At 59.9% G+C, this 18,791-nt stretch overlaps 1 protein-coding gene across 9 annotated transcripts in view; it reads left to right on the top strand.

Moving 5' to 3' along the window:
- PDE2A (phosphodiesterase 2A) overlaps nt 1–18,791 on the top strand; it is a 91,186-nt gene that overhangs the window by 33,242 nt on the left and 39,153 nt on the right. For 4 of the 9 annotated variants that reach the window (XM_013999451.3, XM_005653692.4, XM_084975171.1 and 1 more), the window contains one exon: nt 4,018–4,079. The exons of the other annotated variants lie outside the window; for them this stretch is intronic. In XM_013999451.3, coding sequence (XP_013854905.2) covers nt 4,018–4,079 — 62 coding nt within the window. The remainder of the gene's footprint in view (nt 1–4,017; nt 4,080–18,791) is intronic. 9 annotated transcript variants of the gene reach the window in all.

Below are 18,791 nucleotides of genomic sequence, written 5' to 3'. Positions count from 1 at the left end.
GCAGCCAGGGCGGTGTGGATGTGTGGTTGTGTGATCCGACATTCTGTAACTTTAAGATGCTGAGACTCCGGGAGCCGAAGACGCGGACAGCCTGTGATTCCAGGATTCTAGGATTTGATGATTTGATGATTCAATGATTCTAAATGGGGTTGCTGGGAAGAGCTGCAACCACCTGCCTTGTTAATGTCGACGTTCCGTTTTAAAAACATAACAAGAAGCCGTGGAGACAGCTCTGGGTGGCGGGCATCCCCCAGCCCCCGGGACGGCGGGCGGGGCTGGCATTTACCAGGTAGGAGACCCTCTCAAGCTGGGTCCCACGGGCAGTTTCTCCTGCCGCAGCATTCTGACGTGTGTGCACACGCGGGATCCGCCGCTCCCTGAGCTGGCAGGGTACGGGGTGGCTCCCTTCGTCCCCCTGCCTCCCATCTCCAGTCATTGCTGACCGTGGCAGAGAGGGGAGCAGCTGTCCTCCCAGCCCCCAAAGTCTTTGGGAGAAACCTCGGGCTGAGGAGGAAGGAGGGGACTGCTGGCTCCCACCCGCTCCATCCCTGGCAGTCCTGGCCTGAGGAGGAAACAGGAGACAGCGCTTCCTGGACACACACACACACACGCACGCACGCACGCACGCACGCATGCACACGGGAATGCACTTGCCCCGGCCGGCGGGGACCCAAGACAGAAGACTGGGGCAGAGGCCAGGCAGCCAGAGGGGCAGTGTGGGCATCGGCTGCGGACCCGTTGGCACCCTTAGAGCGCAGGCCAAGGTGGAAGGACCCTGCTTGTGCCCTAGAATGGCTACAAGAAGGGCTTAAGGAAGGGAGTCCCAAGCAGGGGGCCTGGAGGCTGATGACCCACGGGGCTCCCCTGGAGTGCGCCCTGCGCATGGCTGGCTCATCTGTCTGGTGGCTGGCTTCTCTGGGGTTGCGCCCAGTCTCGGCACCCACATCAGAGGCAGGGAAAGAACCTCCAAGCAGGAGAGAAGGACCTCGGCCCTCTAGAGAGCCATCCTGGTGGGTCCCTCGGAATGCAATACCACCGCGCCATACCCAGCCCAGTATGTCCACGGATCAACTGACAGAGGCTGGAAGCTGGCCCGGGTCACACAGCACAGCAGGGCCTGATGCCCAGTCCGGGCCGTTCCCCACTGCCCGCAGCTCCCCCCGTCCCCAGAACACCTGGAGAGCTGGAGCGGAGGCAGGACTCGGGGTGGGGGGCTTAGCCTTTGTCTGTCACCCTTGGTCCTTCCCCTCCCATAGGCCAGGAGGCAGGTGGGGTGGGGACAACTACTGTCTGCCATCGCCAGGCTCCATTGTCTACTGCATCCTGTCGTGGCCCTGAGGTTAGGGTCCCCAGCCGGGAGCTCCTCCCCAGATGCCTGACCCACAGGGGCCTCGAGCGCTTTCCTCTCATCCTCCTGCTGTCCCAGCCCTCTCGCTCTCTCCGCTTCCCCGCGGCCACTCTCCCGTCCCTCTATGTCCCCATCTCTGTCTGTGTCCGTCTCTCCGAAACACCATTAGACTTGGAAGGGCCCTAGGAGGTCATCAAGTCCATCTCGTTTATTCTTCAGATGAGGGCAGTAGCTCAGAGAGGGCATGGTCCTGCCTGAAGTTGCCCAGTGGCAGAGCCCAGGTCACAGAAGCACACCGTCTTGGCCTCAGGCACCGAGGGTTTGAGGACTGACTCCCTTATGACCAATCCGAGAGGCCTCCTCTCCCTTCTGCTTCTTTGCACTCTTCTCTGTCACTGTGCCTGCTGCCTGGCTGACCCCTACCTCGGGCAGACCCTGCCCTTGGGGACAGACCCGAGCTCAGGGCTCCATGACTGCACACCCGTGCCCACATGGACACACAGACACCTGCAACCACGTGCGAGTCCCAGGTACAAACCTATATCGCAGAGTGGGGAGGCTGTCCGGGTACCTAGTGTTCTCTTCCTGTGAGGCACCACACCTCCTCCAGGAAGGCCCCCAGGAGCTCTCTGCTATCTCCATTACACCAGCCCCTTTGTGACAACTGAGTTCCATGAGCCTAGGTCCCTCTTCTGTGGCCCCAAGCGCATGGCTGAGTCTCCCCCGAGTCCTGGAGTCTCTCCTTGAGTGTTCCCTCCTTCTGTCTCCAGGAGGGGCTCAGCTTCCTGTGGTTGGGTGGGGAGCGTCTTGAGGTCCCCAGAGGACAGTGGACAATGGGGAGGCAGTGACAGATGAGACATTGCGTCTTTCCCAAAGTAGGCGCCACCCTACCCTGACCTCTTGGCTGATGTCTGGGGCACAGCTCTGGCCTGTGGGCCCCTTAGGACCAGGGTCCTGGTCTGACCCTACACCCCTGCCCTCTCAGTGCAGAGGTCAGAACATGAGCACCCCTGACCTCCAGTAGCAGGTGTCTGACCAGAGGCCGTGGAGTCCAGGTTCCCCAGGGCTGTCTGCATGTTAACGAGTGGGCCTCCGAGCGGGGGGTGGGCAGGAGGGTGGTTAGATTATGGAGGAGCTGTGGATGCCTAGCCGAGACACCCCTCATCCTGCCCACCTCCCCTGTGCTTGCAGGGGGTGATGGGGACAGAATGGGGCAGGAGCCTCTCCAGGGAGAGCCCGGGGGGCAGTTAGCGTCCAGTGAAACTAGCACTGCCTCTTCTCGGGGCAGGGAAGGGGGCTGTCCCAGAGCAGCGCGAGGGTGGCTGTGGGTGGAAAAGAAGCCTTTGGCTTGTGGACAAAGGGATGGGCCCTGAGGTCAGGTGCTTATCTTGGCCTGCGTCATTTCCTCTGCCGGACGTGGCTGGGTTAGCGGGTCATCGCACAGAGGGAAGAAACAGGCCGAGACAATGCACACGGGCGACCTTGTCAGCCCTGGGCCGCAATCAGTCCCCCATCGAGGCCCGGCCGCGGGGTCACAGTCGCTCTGGGAGATGACCCCATCTAGACACTCACAGACCCCATCATGCTGGGCCACGTGGGCCCAGCTGAAGGCACTGCTGCGGAGGGAGACCCCACAGGACACAGGGACGTGGGGGACAACTGGACCCGTCCGCAGCCACACCACAAGCGTCCACACACCAGGTGCAGCTACTGTGACCACCGTGGTGACCCAGGGAGCACCGGAGATGCCAGCGGTCACAGTCAGGTGTCCAGGGAGAAGAAGGGGGCGCCAGGCAGGGAACCAGGACCCCCCGCTGCTAGCCTGTGCCCTCCCTGCAGCTCGCTGAGTGCCCGAGGCTGTTTATTCCCTAGCAGGGATGGGTGTCTCATCCCCCTCCCCGCCTCCCCCTCCCCGCCGCACGCTTCGAAGCTGCCAAATCAAATCAGCCCCTGTGCCCGCGCCAGGCTGGCATGGCGGCCAGCAGCTGACGGGAACCAAGCCAGGCTCAGAATATCCCGCCGCCTGTGCCTGTCCGATGCCTGGGTGCGCTTATGGGTGGGGGTGGGGAGCGACAGCCGGGCCCTGGGCAGCGCCTCCCAGAGGGGCTGGGGTTCTGGAGGCCACCTGGGCGGCGGGGGGACGCTCTTGAGACCCGGAGTGAATGAGCGGGTCCGGGTGTGTCTGCCAGCACGTGGGAGCAGTGGCCTCGTGCTGATGGGCCCAGGCTGGGGGCTGAGGACTCACACATGCCACCCCATTCACTTAGGATTCACAGCCACCCCAGCTGGAAGCCCTGTCCAGTGCCCGGGTGAACTGGCTGTTACAAATCCCATTTTATAGATGCGGAAGCTGAGGCTGAGAGAGCAGAAGGGAAGGGAGGGAAGCAGAAGTGGAGGGGGCCACAGAGGGGGGACAAATGCAGTCATTTCCCCTCCCAAGGAGCCCGAGGCTGAAAGTTAGGCTCTGTTCTCAGAGTTCGGGGACTGAAGATACGCCAGAGCCAGAGGCACCCCTGGGAAGCGGGGTGCAATCCCGCAGGGCTCCCTGGAGGAGGCCGCCTGGGGGAGACAGGAAGCCCCAGGTCTGCCAGGGGCCGGGGGAGGGGCAGGATGAGGAGAAGGGGAGAGGGCCTGGCAGGCCTCAGCCCCTGGCCTTCTTGTCTCTGCAGCTGGCCGGGACCTCCATGCACAGGAGCCAGTGCCCCCAGGGAGTAGAGACCGCCCACTGCAGGTGAGAGCTCAGCGGAGGGAGAGTGGGTGGGCTTGGGGTGGGGGGGGCGCAGGCGGGGGTCAGTCTGAGCATTGCCCCCACCCCTGGGAGGACTGGGAGGCTGGAGCCGAATCTCAGCCCCACTCCCTCCGGCCTCGGGTCACCCCCTACCAATACCACCCCTCCCACCCTATTCCTGCCTGGGGTCCCGTCCTACACGTCACCTGGGAGACCACGCAGACAGCTCCCTGGTCCTCCCCGCCCTCATCCAGCAACTCCCTGCTGAGGCTCTGCCCTCCTCGCCCGCTCTCCATTCCCCTGCCTGACCCAGTCTGGACGGGTCGTTTCCCCTGGACGGCTCGCTGGCCGGCTGCTTTCCGGTGCCCCTGTTCTCCATGTAGCTGCCAGGAAGATCTTTCGAACCCACAAACCTGAACTGGTCCTTTTCTGCTCAAAAATTCTCCACGCTCCCCTCCCCCCGTTCCCTCTGTAGCCCCCGCCGGGTCCCAGGCCCTCCTTCCTCCGCTCCCACCTCCCTCGGACCTCTCCCGCCGGCCTCTTTCCCTTCAGCTTCCCGATCCTTTTGGGCTCAGTTCTAGCCTCCCCTCCTCCAGGAAGCCCTCCCTGCCTCATGCTCCCTCCTCTGAGCTCTCCTGCCCTGGCGGTCAGACGCTAGGGCATTCTGCTGTCTGTGCCATGAGTGCCCTCTGTTCCATGCCATGTGGCTCTGTACCTCTTTCCCTGTGGACAGTGGGCATCTCGAGCCTGGGGATGTGCCTTTTTCGTCCCTGAGGGTCATCACGGGCTCCTCGCTGGGACATGGAGCCCAGCCCTGAGGATGCGCCTGCAGCTGGGAGCTGGGGAGGGGAGAAAGGAAGGGGCTGGAAAGTCATTATTAATTTATTTGTGGCTGTGGCATTCCCCATGGGGCGGGGGCTCCCCCCGGAGCTGGGCCAGATGGTGTTCCTGGGAGCCAGCCGTGCCTCGGCAGCCGCTGCCACCTGCCAGGAAAGGCTGGATCTATCATCCTCCCAGGAAACGGAGACCCTCCTGGGCCAAGGGAGCCGGGCCCGAGGGAAGGAGCCAGGCCCAGGCTCCTCATTCATGCCTCTGTGCACTGCGCCCTTGCCCTAGGCCCTGGGGCCTGCTCCCTACAAGTTCAAGTTCTGCCCTCCTTTTTAGCACCAAGTCTCACTCTCCCCGAAGCATCCCCAGGTCATCCTTTGCCTGGGTCCCCCGGCCCCTCCCTCAGACCGAGGATCTCCAGCTCTGAGCCCCTCGGTTCTCAGCTCTGTCCCGCCCCCCAGCCCCTCACACGCCGTGAAAATAGCAGGTGTCTGCCTGGTCTCTGGGCAGAGCCCGCTCCGTTTCTGGGTTCGGTCAACACCCCTTCCCAAGTGTCCAGGGCCACGCTCAGCCCTGCTGGGGAGAGACTGGTTGTGCCCCTGGGGACTCCCCAACATCGGATAGGATTGGAGAGAGCAGGGGCCTGGGGTGGACGACTGCAGGGACCACCGGATGGAAGGACAGAAGAGGGATGGGAGACCGATAAGGAGCCCTCCTGTCAGGTGGCGCTGGGGAGATAAGACGGCCTCATCCAGCAGACAGACCATGGGGTCAGACGGGCATCCGTTCAAGTCCCAGCTTCGCCACTTCCTAGGTGTGTGACCTTGTCGCTTAACCAGCCTGAGCATCAGTCGCCTCACCTGTCCAAAGGGGATAAGAAGGAGTTCCTGCTGTGGCTCCAGTGGTAACGAACCCACCTAACATCCATGAGGATGTGGGTTCCATCCCGGCTTGGCTCAGTGGGTTAAGGATCCAGCGTTGCCATGAGCTGTGGTGTAGGTTGCAGATGCAGCTTGGATCCCGCGTTGCTGTGGCTGTGATGGATGCCGGCAGCTGTAGCTCTGATTCGACCCCTAGCCTGGGAACCTCCATATGCCATGGGTGCGGCCCTAAAAAGCAAAAAAAAAAAAAAGATTGGGGGATAAGAAGCTCCATCCTTGTTGGACATAATCCCTGTTATTGGACATGATCAAGGAGAGCTACTGGGAGAAGTTACAGAGTATGTGTGAGGCGCCTGCTCCAGGCCTGGCCCCCAAGTGTCCTTGGAGGGAACTGGCACCCTCACTGCTTCCCTCCCGGGTGAGATCCTTGGAGCCAAGTCCAGGCTGTGCTCTGCTGGACAGGGCGGGGCTGGGGCTCATGGAGGTTCTGCGGACACAGCCCGTTCCCCTGGCACTGACAGCAGGACAGCCATAAGAGCAGCGCTGCTGGTACCCACCTGCACCTAGCGGGCGTCCGTTCAGCACACCCTCTCGGGATGGCTCCCTGGGCCTGTGCCAGCTGGCCCGCATGGAGAATGGGCTCCTCAGGCTCAGCCCAGACTCCTCCTTTGGTGCAGGGCCATCCCTCTCTCGGGATGTCGAGCTGAGGCAGTTCAAGCATGGAGCTGAGCCTGCAAGGTCTGTGCCCTCTCTGTCTGGCTCTCAGGGCCCAGACAAGGAGCCCCACCTGGGGCAGGGGCTGGGGCGAGGCAGGCAGGGACAAGGGTATGAGTAGCCGTACCGAGCCTCCTAACGCTCTGCCTGGCACTAGGTGTTAGCATCTGCTGCTGCTCGCGGGATCAGGAAGGACAACACCCCAGCATGGCATCGTTCCCCTCATGCCCCCTCCTGGCCCCCAGACATGGCAGGGCTCACTACCAGGATACTAGCTCTTCTGGGCCTCCCTGACTTAGTTCGCACTGACCCCTCTCTCTGGAGGGCCTGTCCCTTTGTTCTCTACCTACTCCCTTTCCAAGCCCAGAGTTGATGTCACCTCCTCTGTGAAGTCCTCTCAGATTGCTCCCTCCACCCCAGGTCAGATCAGCCTGCCTTCATTCGTGGGCACTCACAGCCCCAAGCTCCCCTGAGCTTGTTATCCCAGGCGGTTATATATCCTTTCCCACGCAGGGGTAAACGCCTGGTGGGAAGGAACCAAGGCTGAGTCCCCTTTGTCTCTTCTGGGCCCACATGGGGCCTGGCATAGGCCTGTGTATAGTAGGTGCTCAATAAATGCTTCTTGATGGGAGGAGAATGGCTGTGAGGGGGTTGGAGGTGTTCTAAGAAGGGGGCAAGTGCTGGATGGGGTGCAGTCTTGGAGCCTTCCTGGAGGAGGCAGCCTTGGGACTTTGAAGGATGGGAAGGGTCAAAGCCACTGACTGATGAGGCCAGGCATCAGCTGGATAGTCGCAGAGGTCCACGTGGTCAGCTTCTGAGGGGACCACCGGGGGGCCCCAAGGACCAGCCCAGGCCCGGGACCAAACACACAGAGGTGCCTCAAACAAAGACTCAGAGGGGCTGCAAGAGGCTGGCTTGGTGCTAAGAACCCATCTCGAAAAACCTCTTTGCCCATGGGTCCTGGTCTGAGGAGCGTTTGGTCTCCGAGTTTGGAGTAAGGCCGAGGCCAGCCCTGGTGGGTAAGTGGGAGAGCCCCAGACAGTGGCAGGAGCCAGGGTGGTCCTGGCTGGTAGCGTCGCCACGGGGTGGGGAAAGCCACGCAGATGCGAGGAGCAGTTCGTGCAGCAGCGTGTGGCCCGATGTCCCCAGGCCTCCACAGGAGAAGGCAAACGTGTGAGCGGAGCCCAGGTTACCATGCAAGGGGCGTTGGGGTGAGGCTGGAGGGGCGGCTGCAGGCAGCGATTTTCAGCCTCGGATTTAAAATCCTTCCGTGAATGCGCCTAACTGCGCAGCCTTCTCCCTGCTTCGGCACACCGGGAACTAGTGACCTCGGTGATGCCCCACGGCCCCGAGGGAGCTGCTGCCAGCAAGTTGGCCACAGCATCTGGCATCCACGAGGCCCGAGGTCCTGCCATCTGTCTGCGCCCACCTGTCGGGCTACACAGGCCCGGGGTGTGCAGGAACTTAGGGCCAGGAGGCATTCTCAGCTGCCACTGCCGCCTGTGTCTCTGTCTGTCTGTCCCTCCATCTGTCCACACCCCCCTCTGGCCAAGGACAGGGCGGAGATGGGCCGACACAGGTCCGGCCATTAGGAAGCCTAGTCTGAAGGCCGAGGCCTCCAGCACCAGGAATTGCACGGAGGGAAGATGCAGCGGGCCGGGGGCAAGGCTGGTGGGCAGGCCAAGGCCCAGGGAGGTCCCCTTGGGGGCTCCGAGAGGCGGGGACTGGCTCAGCGGCGCACAGCAGGTCTGAGGCCAGGCTGGGCCAGATGCTGCGGGGCCGGGACTGGACGGGGTTCCTCTGGCCGCCCTCCCCCCACCGCCTGGCCCTTGGCTGTAAACACAGAGAGGACAAGTTCCGTTTCCCTGGAAATGTTTATCTCAGGCCGTGTGGGGAGCGTGCGCTGGCCTCTGCCTGTCCTTCCTGCGGGCTGGCCTGGGGCAGGAGGTGAGGGGCTTGACAGCCTCGGGGGGCAATCAGTGGGGCGCCTAAGGCAGGGCCAGGAAGGGTGTGCCCCGCGCCTCCCGCCTGGAGCTGGAGTCTGAGGGCTGCTTCGGTGGGGCGGGGTGGGGGGGGGGGAGTGGGAGGGGCGCCCGCAGGGTGACCGCTTTCCTGGGGTTCCCTTCTCACCCCCCGGCAACCTGCCTCCAAGCCTTCGCTCCTGCCTGAAGCCTTTTCTTCGATCTCCTTCTGGTCCCATTGCTCCGCTGGCATCCTTGGAAAGGCGTCCCCAATTTCTCTAGCCACCTAAGCCTTGTCTCCCCCTTTCATGGCCCGTCCCTCTTCTCTGGCTGCCCCCAGCCCCACAGCCCAGCTATGGTCTTGTCCCAAGCCACTCAGATGGTGCAGACAGCTGCATCCAGGCTGCCCTGGAGTCCTGGTCCTGGGTGTGGGGCAGGGCCCAGAGGGCATCTCCTTTCAGCGGGCACAGTACAAGCCCAGGCCCACGGGATGCAGGTTGCTGGTTGGGGAAAAATCCCACCGGCCCAGCGAGGGCGGGGCGGGCAGAGGGCCCGGGGCTCCTGCCCGCTCTTGGCCTTTAGGCTGCGGATCCCAGGCTGGGCCAGGCCTGACGGGGCCCTGACAACAGGAAATTCTTGAGGAACAGGCAGTGGCTGAGGACTCTGAGCACAACAACAGGAAACAGCCTTGACACGGGGCAGCAGCTCCTGCGACTGTACCCAGCGGGGGGGGGAGGGCAGGGGGGGAGTGGCTCGTGGGACCCAGGGTGATGCTGAGGGTGACATACACCGGGACCCTGACTGTGGGGCAGCAGGTGTTCTACTGGGTGACACGGAGCTTGGGATGCTGTATGTTATCAAGTGTGACTTCGATCTCGGGATACTGTGTGGAGAGTGCTGAATGCAGCACTGCGTGTGTGACATGGAGCGACACCAAGTGTGTGACACCACTTGTCCAGGACTGTGCGAGACAGCGGATGTGCCACCGACTGTGGGACACTGTGCTGCTGTCTGGTACTGGCTGTGTGATGCCGAATGATACTGAGCGTGACACCGTGAGGCTCAAATATGTAAACACAGGCGAATGACACTGTGCAGCACCAGGTGTGGGCCTGAGTTTGGGGCTCAAGTGTCTGACCCTGAATTGTCATCATGGGCTCCAAGCACACAGTGCAACCGGGAGGGTAACACGGAGTGACACCAAGCACGTGAATACCAGTGTGTGACCCTGGGCCTGATGTTGCGTGTGTGATGCTGTGCGTGATGGTTGTGACAATGTGAAATGTGAGCACACGACCCCGTGTGTGATGCTCTCGTGGGAAGGCGCCGATGGCTTCAGGCAGGGAAGTGACAAGGTCCAATTTATTTATTTTTTATTTTTTTAATTTTTTTTTTTTTTTTTTTTTTTTTTGCTTTTTAGGGCTGCAACCACGTCATATGGAGGTTCCCAGACTAGGGGTAGAATCCGAGCTATAGCTGTCGGCCTACACCACAGCCACAGCAACGCAGGATCCAAGCCGCATCTGACCTACACCACGGCTCATGGCAATGCTGGATCCTTAACCCACTGAGCGAGGCCAGGGATCGAACCCACCCTCATGGTTCCTAGTCAGATTCCTTTCCACTGCACCATGATGGGAACGCCAAGGTCCAATTTATGATTTTGAAAAATTGCTCCGGCTGCAGTGTGTATACGTGGGGGATTGTTCGGAGGCGCTGAGAGGAGGCGGGCAGACAAGTGGAGGCCACTGCAGCCGCCCAGGCAGGAGATGGTGGTGGTGCCCGGGCTGGGGGACTGCAAGAAGAGCTGGAGAGACATGGACAGACTTTGGAGATATTTGCAAAGAGAAATGACGGAACTTGCTGATGGATCAGAGACTGGACCGGGAGGAAGAACAGAGGATGGCTCGGGCGTGAAGAGCCAAGCGATGGTTGGTGGGGATGTTACTGGGCTGCGTGGGGACCGGGGGAAGGTCAGGCTCAGCGGGATGGGAGACGACACCTGAGACCTGCTTTGGATGCTAGGCGGAGTTTCCAGTGGGCAGCAGAGGCCAGGCTGGGGATAGATTTGGTGCTTAGCAGGCAGGGCTGGTTTGTTTTATTTTATTTTATGTCATTTTAGGGCCGCACCCACGGCATATAGATGTTCCCAGGCTAGGGGTCTAATTGGAGCTGTAGCTGCCGTCCTACGCCACAGCCACAGCAACACCAGATTTGAGCCACATCTGTGACCTACACCACAGCTCACGGCAATACCGGATCCTTAACCCTCTGAGCGAGGCCAGGGATTGAACCTGCGTTCTTATGGATGCTGGTCAGATTCTCTTTCTGCTGAACCACGACAGGAACTCCAGGGCTGGTTTATTAAACCATGGACCTGGCTGGGGTGACCTAGGGAGAGGGCATAGTGAGGGGACGATGGAGGACTAAGCCCTGAAATGAAGGGAGCAGCAAAGAGTCAGAGGCGGGGCAGCTAGGGAGGTGGAGGAGACCAGCCGGCAGTCGCCCCAGGGGAGAGATTCACTGGGAAGGGATGCTGGTGCGGGAGGGCCATCAGGTAAGGCGGGAACAAGGAGATTATGCTGGGCTGGGCGACATGCACCAATTAGCCTGACTAGAGCCACATGGGTGATGGTGGGGCCAGAAGCCCGATGGCCTGGGTGGGTGGCCAGGGAGGTAAAGACAGCATCGTCAGCCCTTTGGAGACCTTTGGCTGTGAAGGATGCAGAGAAGCATGGTTGCTGCAAAGAGATGTGAGGTCAGGGGAGAGTACAATTGTTTTTATTACGGAATATTTTAAACACATGAGAGTAGGGAGAATAATGCAATAAGCTTGCCATGTACTCATCACCGAAGTCGAACAGTTATTAAGATTTAGATATACTTAGCTCATCTACCCCTCTGTTTTTTTTCCCCTTCTGAAAGTACTTTATTAGTATTTTTTTTTTTTTTTCTTTTTCTTTTTTGGCCTCCCTGTGGCATATGGAGTTCCCGGGCCAGGGATCAGTTTCCACCTGCAGCATAGGTTGTCACTGCAGCAACACTGAGTCCCTAACTCGCGTCTCAGCGCTGCAGAGATGCCGTGATGCTGCAGGGATGAGGGCCCCAAACCCTACCCACTAGATCACCAGGGAATTCCCTGTTGTAACCATTTTAAAATGCAGAGTTCCGTGGTATTCATGTCACCATGCAACCTTTTTCCAGAACTTCTTTCATTTTTCATAACCGAAAAGTATACTCATTAAACGACTCCCCCTCCCCCCAGTCCCGGTAACCTCTATTCTACTTTCTATGAATCTGAATATCCTAGTGCCTCATATAAACGGAGTCATGCAGTGTGTATGCTTTCATGACTGACATTTCATGCAGCATAATATCCTCAAGGGTCACCCCTGGTGTGTTGTAACTTATATCAGAATTTCCTTCCTTTTCGAGGCTGAGTAATATTTCACCATTAAACCACATTTTGTTTATTCAGCCACTGATGGACGTTTGGGTTACTTCCCCTTTCTGACTTTTATGAATAAGGCGGCCGTGAACCTGGGTGTACCAATATCTCGTTAAGATGCTGCTTTCAGGTCTTTCGGGTACATACGCAGAAGTGGGATTGCTGGATCCTATGCTAATTTAACCTTTAATTTTTGAGGAACCACCATCCTGTCTTTCCTAGCAGCTGTACCATTTTGCATCCCCTCCAACAGCGTGCTAGGGTTCCGGTTTCTCCACATCTTCGCCAGCACTGATTTTCTGTTTTTTTCTCTTTTTTCTTCATAGCAGTCATCCTGAGAGGTCTGAGCTGGCATCTCATTGTGGTTTTAATTTGCATGTCCCAGTGATTAGTGAGGCCGAGCATCTTTTCGGGTGCCTGTTGGCCATTCGTACATCTGCTTTCGGGAAATGTCTATGGAAGGCCTCCCATTTTAAAATCAGGTTGTTTGTTTATGTTGGGGTTGAGCTGCAGGACTGCTTCACGTATTCTAGATGTTTGCCCCTCTTCGGATATATGATGTACAAGTATTTTCTCCCATTTTATTGGTTTCTTTGCTGAAGAATTTTCATGCACATCTCAGACATGATGTCATTTCAGCAAAGGTGGATATGTTAAGGTCAAAAGTCCTGGATGACACTGCAAATGAGACGGTGCAACACAGAGCCCGCTGGGAACTGTGTGTATGAGGCTGTGTGAGGGTGGCACCGGGGACCTTGGGAACACGGTGTGTGACACTGAGGGTGGGCCACCCCGAGCGAGGGTGAAAGTCATAGTTTCTCACCGCGTGTGGCTCTGTGACACTCAGTGATGTGTGACATGATGGATACTGTGAAATGTGTCGTTGAGTATGTGGGACATGCCAGGTGAAGGTGGCAGCGATGCTGTCCCTGTGTGTCACCCTGAGGCGATGACTGTGACACGGAGTGGATGCTGCGTGGGAAGGAGAGAGGTCATGGGTGCTCTGTGAGTGATGGGGGGGGTGTGCGATGGTGTCAGATGAGCCCCAGCCTCAGCTGCTGACCATCAGACAAAGGACAGACATCGCAGAGTGGCCGAGGGGGAGTGGGGACAGAAATGGCATCTGGGCCCAAGTATGAGAGGGCGTGAGGCCCCAGGAAGGCTTCCTGGAGGCGGGCTGGGAGCCTGGCAGTGGGGTGCCACAGGTACCCGGTGAGAGCAAAGGCTGTGGTGTCAGACGGCCCCATCTGGCTCTGACATTTAGCAAAAGTCATTTAATCTTTTGAGCCTCAGTTCCCTCAAGTGTAAACTGGGGCTGTTGGGAGGATTACCTGAAACGGTGCTTTTAAGTGAATGCAGTGCTTGGCACTAAACGAATGCTCAGTGGTCTCTTGGGAAGAGCGCCTGTCACATCCCTGTGCCCAGGCGCCCTGTGTGGCGGGAGCTCAGTGGGTGTGCAGGCGGCGTGCCCCGAGTGAGTGATGTGCTCTGTGCCCACAGCCCTCCCCCTCCCTCTCTCACCCCTTCTGTGCCCTGCTGCCCAGCATTGTCAGCACCCCCCCCAACTTGTCCCCAGCCCCTCCTCTCCCGGCTCCTGCCATCCTCACCCGCTGTCAGCCTCCAGCCCCGGCTCCTGCAGCCTCATTCAATTAGGCCGATGCAATTTGCTCAAGAAAAAATGCCATAATTCGGTTAATCACACCAGCAGGGAATCTGGCCCCGGTGGGTGGCCCGGGGGGTGGGGGGGAGGGGATCCTCGCCAACAGCTGAGGACTCGGGTCTGGACGAGCCTGTCCCTTGGGAGCCACAGCTACTCCCTTGGGCTCCATTCCGGAGCCAATGCGGTTCAGAGCTTGGGTCTCCCCAGCTCCACAACCGAGGTCTTGAGACTGGGTTGGACTGGCTGGGTTGAGCTCTGTCCCTGGGAGAGTCCCCTCCGTGGCCCCCTCCAGGTCACAGTCTCCCTGTCTCACAGCGCAGCTGGGCAGCGGTGTGGAGAGTGGGTTTCTGAGCCTCTGCTGCCCCCCCATCCTTGGCCTGCCAGTCTCCTTCATGGCTTCTAGGAGGACCTCCTCTTGTGCATTGGAGAGGGCAGGGTGGCCTGGGTGAAGGGGACAGAGTCCCAGGGGAAGATGGCAGGGGGTGGGTGTCCTCAGAGCCTGGCACACATCAGAGACCCTCTATTCCCGGGCTGCGTACCTGCAGCTGGGGTGGGAAGAAAGGAGGCTGCTAGTTCTTGCTCACCTGCAGGACCGCAGCTTCTCACCTCTCAGGTTGTACCTTGCTGGCACAGGGCTCCAGCAGAGGCAGGGCGGCGCCAAGACCCGGCTTACTCCCCGCCACCCCAGCCAATCCTCGCCTCTCAGGCTGCATTTGCCCAGAGGGTTGGGGTCACCTCTTTGTAACTTGCGCAGAGGTGGCTTCACCCCCTGCTGGGAATAGCTTAGGCTTCTTAGTGGCTCTGGGAGAAGGCACCATTTTATAGATGAGGAAACGGAGCCCAGGAAGGGGAACTTGTCCAGTGCCACACAGGTGACACGTGGCAGGGTAGGGACGAGAGCAGAGGTGATGGGGCGCCCAGGGAAGGAGACTCAGATCCCTCACAGGTGCCGCTGCCAGCCCCCAGCCATAAACCCATTCACTGGTTCGCACATGAAATCAGCCACGGGTGCACTCGCAGTCCTGCAGACACAGCTACACGCTCCCTGCTCACACCCAGGCTCACGTGGGCGTGAACAACCCACATCACATCCTGGGCACCTGCACACGCAGACGGCTCGTGCACAGATGTGGTCTCGGGGTGCTCACGCATTTGCACTCTCACACGCATTCTCCCACAGTCACAGACCCACATGCTGTGTGACATCCTGCTAAGGACCCAAGGGACTTCTTGGGCTGTGGTCACATGATGGCCCATGGGGACATGCATTACGGACAGCTAATGGGCAGGTCACCAGCAAAGCAGGAGCTCCCTGCAAAGTGGGGGGAAAGAGGCAGTTATGATGAGTGTATGCAGAATTTTGCAATCAGAAAAGTCGCACAAGGAGTTCTCATTGTGGCTCTGTAAGTTAAGAACCCCACATAGTGTCTGTGAGGACACAGGTCCAATCCCTGGCCCAGCTCAGTGGGTTAAGAATCCAGCGTTGGCACAGGCTGTGGTATAGGTCGCTGATGTGGCTCGGATCTGGTGTTGCTGTGGCTGCAGCTGTGGCTGTGGCCTGCACCTGCAGCTCCGATTGGACCCCTAGCCTGGGAACCTCCATATGCTACAGGTGCTGCCGTAAAAGAGAAAAAGAAAAAAAGACACTAAAAAAAAAAAAGTCACACAAAAGAGTTTAGTGTTCATTTCTGAGACGAAATGTAAGGTCTGGCGACACCGTTGTCTCTTCAGGACCTGAGCAGATTCGCAGGCACAGCAACCTTATGAGATCTCCCGGGCTGGCATGGTCACCTGGCCCTGGGCTCCCTCTGTGTGTGTGTGGGGGGGGCACGTGCTCAGTGGCTCCCGGACCCTGGGATATGAGGCGGGAGAGCAGGAGAAGCTCCGCAGATCCCGGATGTTTGCTCTCCGGCTTGCCGGGCCCTCCAAAGGCAAATAAGGTTGGAGGCCAGCCTCCTGCCCGGCAGGCTGGGCGGGGCAGTGGGTCGCGAGGAGCCTGGCCCGGGCCCTGGAGCCCCGCTGTTGGGGTCCCTGCAGAGGAGGCAGTGTGACGCGGGCCCACAGGCAGCTCCATGGCTGCGGGGCCCCCCCTCTTCCCCTCCCCTCTCTGGGGCTTGGTTCCCCCGTCTGAGAAATGGAGGCAGAGAGGAGGTGAGGCTGGATGGGCCTTTCCCCCAGAGACTGGAGCCGAGGGACGTTCCAGGCGCGGGGTGCAGAGGGAGAACCAGAGCGGGGTGGGGAGATGGAGGGACCGAGAGGGTCCTGGGTTCGAGGCACGGGCGTGGGCCCCAGGCCTGCAGTGTCTGTGCTTACGTCTCGTGGGGGGCCCAGCCCTTGCTGACCTGCCAAGGGGAGCAGTGGAGGGGAGATGGGGCTGAGAGCACCTGGCCTGGGAGACAGGAGGGACAAGAGAGGACACCTCGGGGCTGGAAATGGAGATGGAGGAGCCAAGGCCTGGAGGTGGGGGGATGAGGGCGTGGGGAGCACAGTCAGAGACTGGGGGGAGTTCCTGCTGTGGTGCAGCAGAAACGAATCCAACTAGGAACCATGGGGTTGCGGGTTTGATCCCTGGCCTTGCTCAGTGGGTTAAGGATCCAGTGTTGGCGTGAGCTGTGGTGTAGGTCACAGATGCGGCTCGGATCCCGCGTTGCTGTGGCTGTGGGGTAGGCCAGCGGCTATAGCTCTGATTAGACCCCTAGCCTGGGAACCTCCATATGCCACGGGTGCCAGGGGGCTCTCCCTGGCTCTGACCTGAGCTCTCTGTCAAAAGACAGAAAAAAAGAGATTGGGAAGAGGCTAGAGCTTGGGGCCCGGCCTGGGGCCTCAGTAGGAACAGCGCTGGCGCCTCTGAGGTTCTGTGCGATTTACGAACAACTCCTACACAACTGGGAGCTCAGAGCAGATCCTGGGGCCTGGGGGCCACAGCAGTCCTCTGCCAGGGAGGGATACAGCCAGACCCGCTGCAGGCAGAGGAGGGGGGGTGCTCAGAGATGCCCCTACTCTGGGGCACAGAGTGGGTGGGATCCCAGAGGCAGGGGGCGGGCCTGAGATGAAGGCTGCCCAGATTTCTCATTCCAACCCCCAGTACAGTGGAGCTATTTTTAGGAAGGACGAAAGCGCCCCTGCATTCCTTCAGGGGAAGGGGGGCCAGGAGCCAGGGCAGAGGGAGCGGCCGACCCCACTCCTCCCTCTGGCTCTGGCTGGGTCCCCAGGGCCTTCCCCTTGGGGCTGGGGAGGCTTCTGACCCCGGCCAGCCCCATCCCCAGCGTCCCCTCCGGGCTCTTAGGTCTGTCCCTCTGCCTCTGAGTCGGTCCTTATCTCTGTCCCAGGCTTTTTCCCTTAGCACCCCCCAACCCCAGGATTTGGGGAACAGCCAGGATGGGCCAGGCCCTGAAAACAGAGCCAAATACAGTCATGGTAGCCAGCAGGGAGGCTGCGGGGGAGACACACACCAGAGTAGAAGGAGCATGGGGTGCACAGACACGCTGAGAGGGAAACAGAGAGCTCAGGTCAGAGCGGGGGAGAGTCCCCGGCACGGGCAGCCCCCCTGTGCCCTGCTCTCCGTCTCGCGCTGGAGGAGACGCTCTGCCAGGCCCGCCTTTGCGTCACCCCCGCCAGCCCCTCTCCAGGCTGGCCCTTCCCCCTGCCCTCTGCAGGCCCTCGCTGACCCCACGCCAGGCAGGTGCCATCCAGCATTGCCCTCCCACTGTGGGCACCGTGTCTGACACAGAGGGAGAGACCCGAGGCCCTGCCCCTGGCCTGGAGGGAGACACTCAGCGTCACCTGGCATCTGAGAGGGGCTCAGCCCACCCGCTGGCCCAGGTGGGGGACTGGAGGGACCCCTAAGACAAACAGCAGCGAGGGGTGTCCTGAAGGGCTCTGGCCTGGGGCAACAGCCTCCTGAGTCCAGGCGAGACCCTGGGCACGTCCTTTCCCGCCTCTCCTGGCCTTAGCCTTACCCGTCCAGCTGGGAACTGGACTCCGAGGGCCCTGTAAACTCTGGCCCTGCGGAAATTTTCAGGAGGAGGACAAGTGACCCACCCAGGAAGGCTGCCTGGAGGAGGGGCCCTCACTCATGAAAGAAGGTGATAAGGACAGTGCTCCCCTCGGGGAAGAGCCCCTCCCTCCTGACACGCTGTCTGCTCCCCTGTGGGCACCGGGGGTGTGATTCTGAGGCAGAAGGGCCTCCTGGCCTGCAGAGCGGCCTTGGAAAGGTTGCCAGAATTCTCAGCACAAGTCATCGTCGTTCCTGAGGCTCCTTTAAGACAGTCAGTGCGCCAGCCTTGGGAGACTTTGAGAGGGTTCCGTTGTCTTCCCGGCCTGGGGGCCTCCAGGGCTCGTGGGGTCCACCCCTCTGCTCACTGATGGCATACAGCCCAACAGCCCGACGGCCCCGGGCACTCAGAAGTGCCAATCATTTTATAGCTCAGCAGACGCCTCCTGACACCTGTGGTGGGCTGCGTGACACTGGGGTCCCTGGGGGGAGGAGGACCCGGCTCTGCCCTGTAGGAGCCCGGGGTCTGAGGAGGGGGCCCGACCCACAGGAGCGGCAGTTCCGCACGCCGCGCCATCAAGGGGAGCCCAGGGCTGGAAGAGCCCTGGGTGGGAGGCTCAGATTTGCCCGGGAGGGGGGGCAATGACAAAATGTTCCCGGAGGGAAGCCAGAGAAGGGAGGCCAGTCACCCATTCACTCGTTCATTCATTCTTTCGTTCGTTCATTCATTCATTCATTCATTCATTCATCTGTTCATTCGTTCATTCACTCATTCATTCGTTCCTTCGTTTGTTCATTCATTCACTTGTTCTTTCAATCTTTCATTCATTCATTCGTTCATTCGTTTGTTCATTCACTCGTTGGTTCATTCGTTCATTCACTCATTCGTTCATTCATTCACTCTTTCATTCAGTCGTTCATTCATGCATGTCTCCACTCGTTCCCTTGGCCATCATTTCCTGAGAGGCATAAACTCTTTCGTGACACTGATCCCGCCGGTCACTCAGCGCCATCCTCCCAGCCACGTGGGCCACTGCGCCCGCCTCTCAGAGGCTCCCGGAGTTGTTTGTCCAGCTCCCAGCCCCCCATGAAGGCCATGGGAGTGGGTAACGCTGAGGAGGCTTTGAAGACATTAAGGGTCCTGGAACCCGGAGCTGAAGGCCGGCCAGGCTCCCCAAGCCCTTTCTCAGGGCACAGATCCCCGGGCAGAGCCCCTGTCCTCACACACC

Source organism: Sus scrofa, chromosome 9 (genome assembly GCF_054392235.1).
Source record: "Sus scrofa isolate SSC_HxYL_T2T_F1_AM1 chromosome 9, Sscrofa_HxYL_maternal_Yorkshire_Landrace_v2.0, whole genome shotgun sequence".
In the NCBI taxonomy this organism is placed as follows: domain Eukaryota; kingdom Metazoa; phylum Chordata; class Mammalia; order Artiodactyla; family Suidae; genus Sus; species Sus scrofa.
This window is presented reverse-complemented; position numbering and strand designations above follow the sequence as displayed.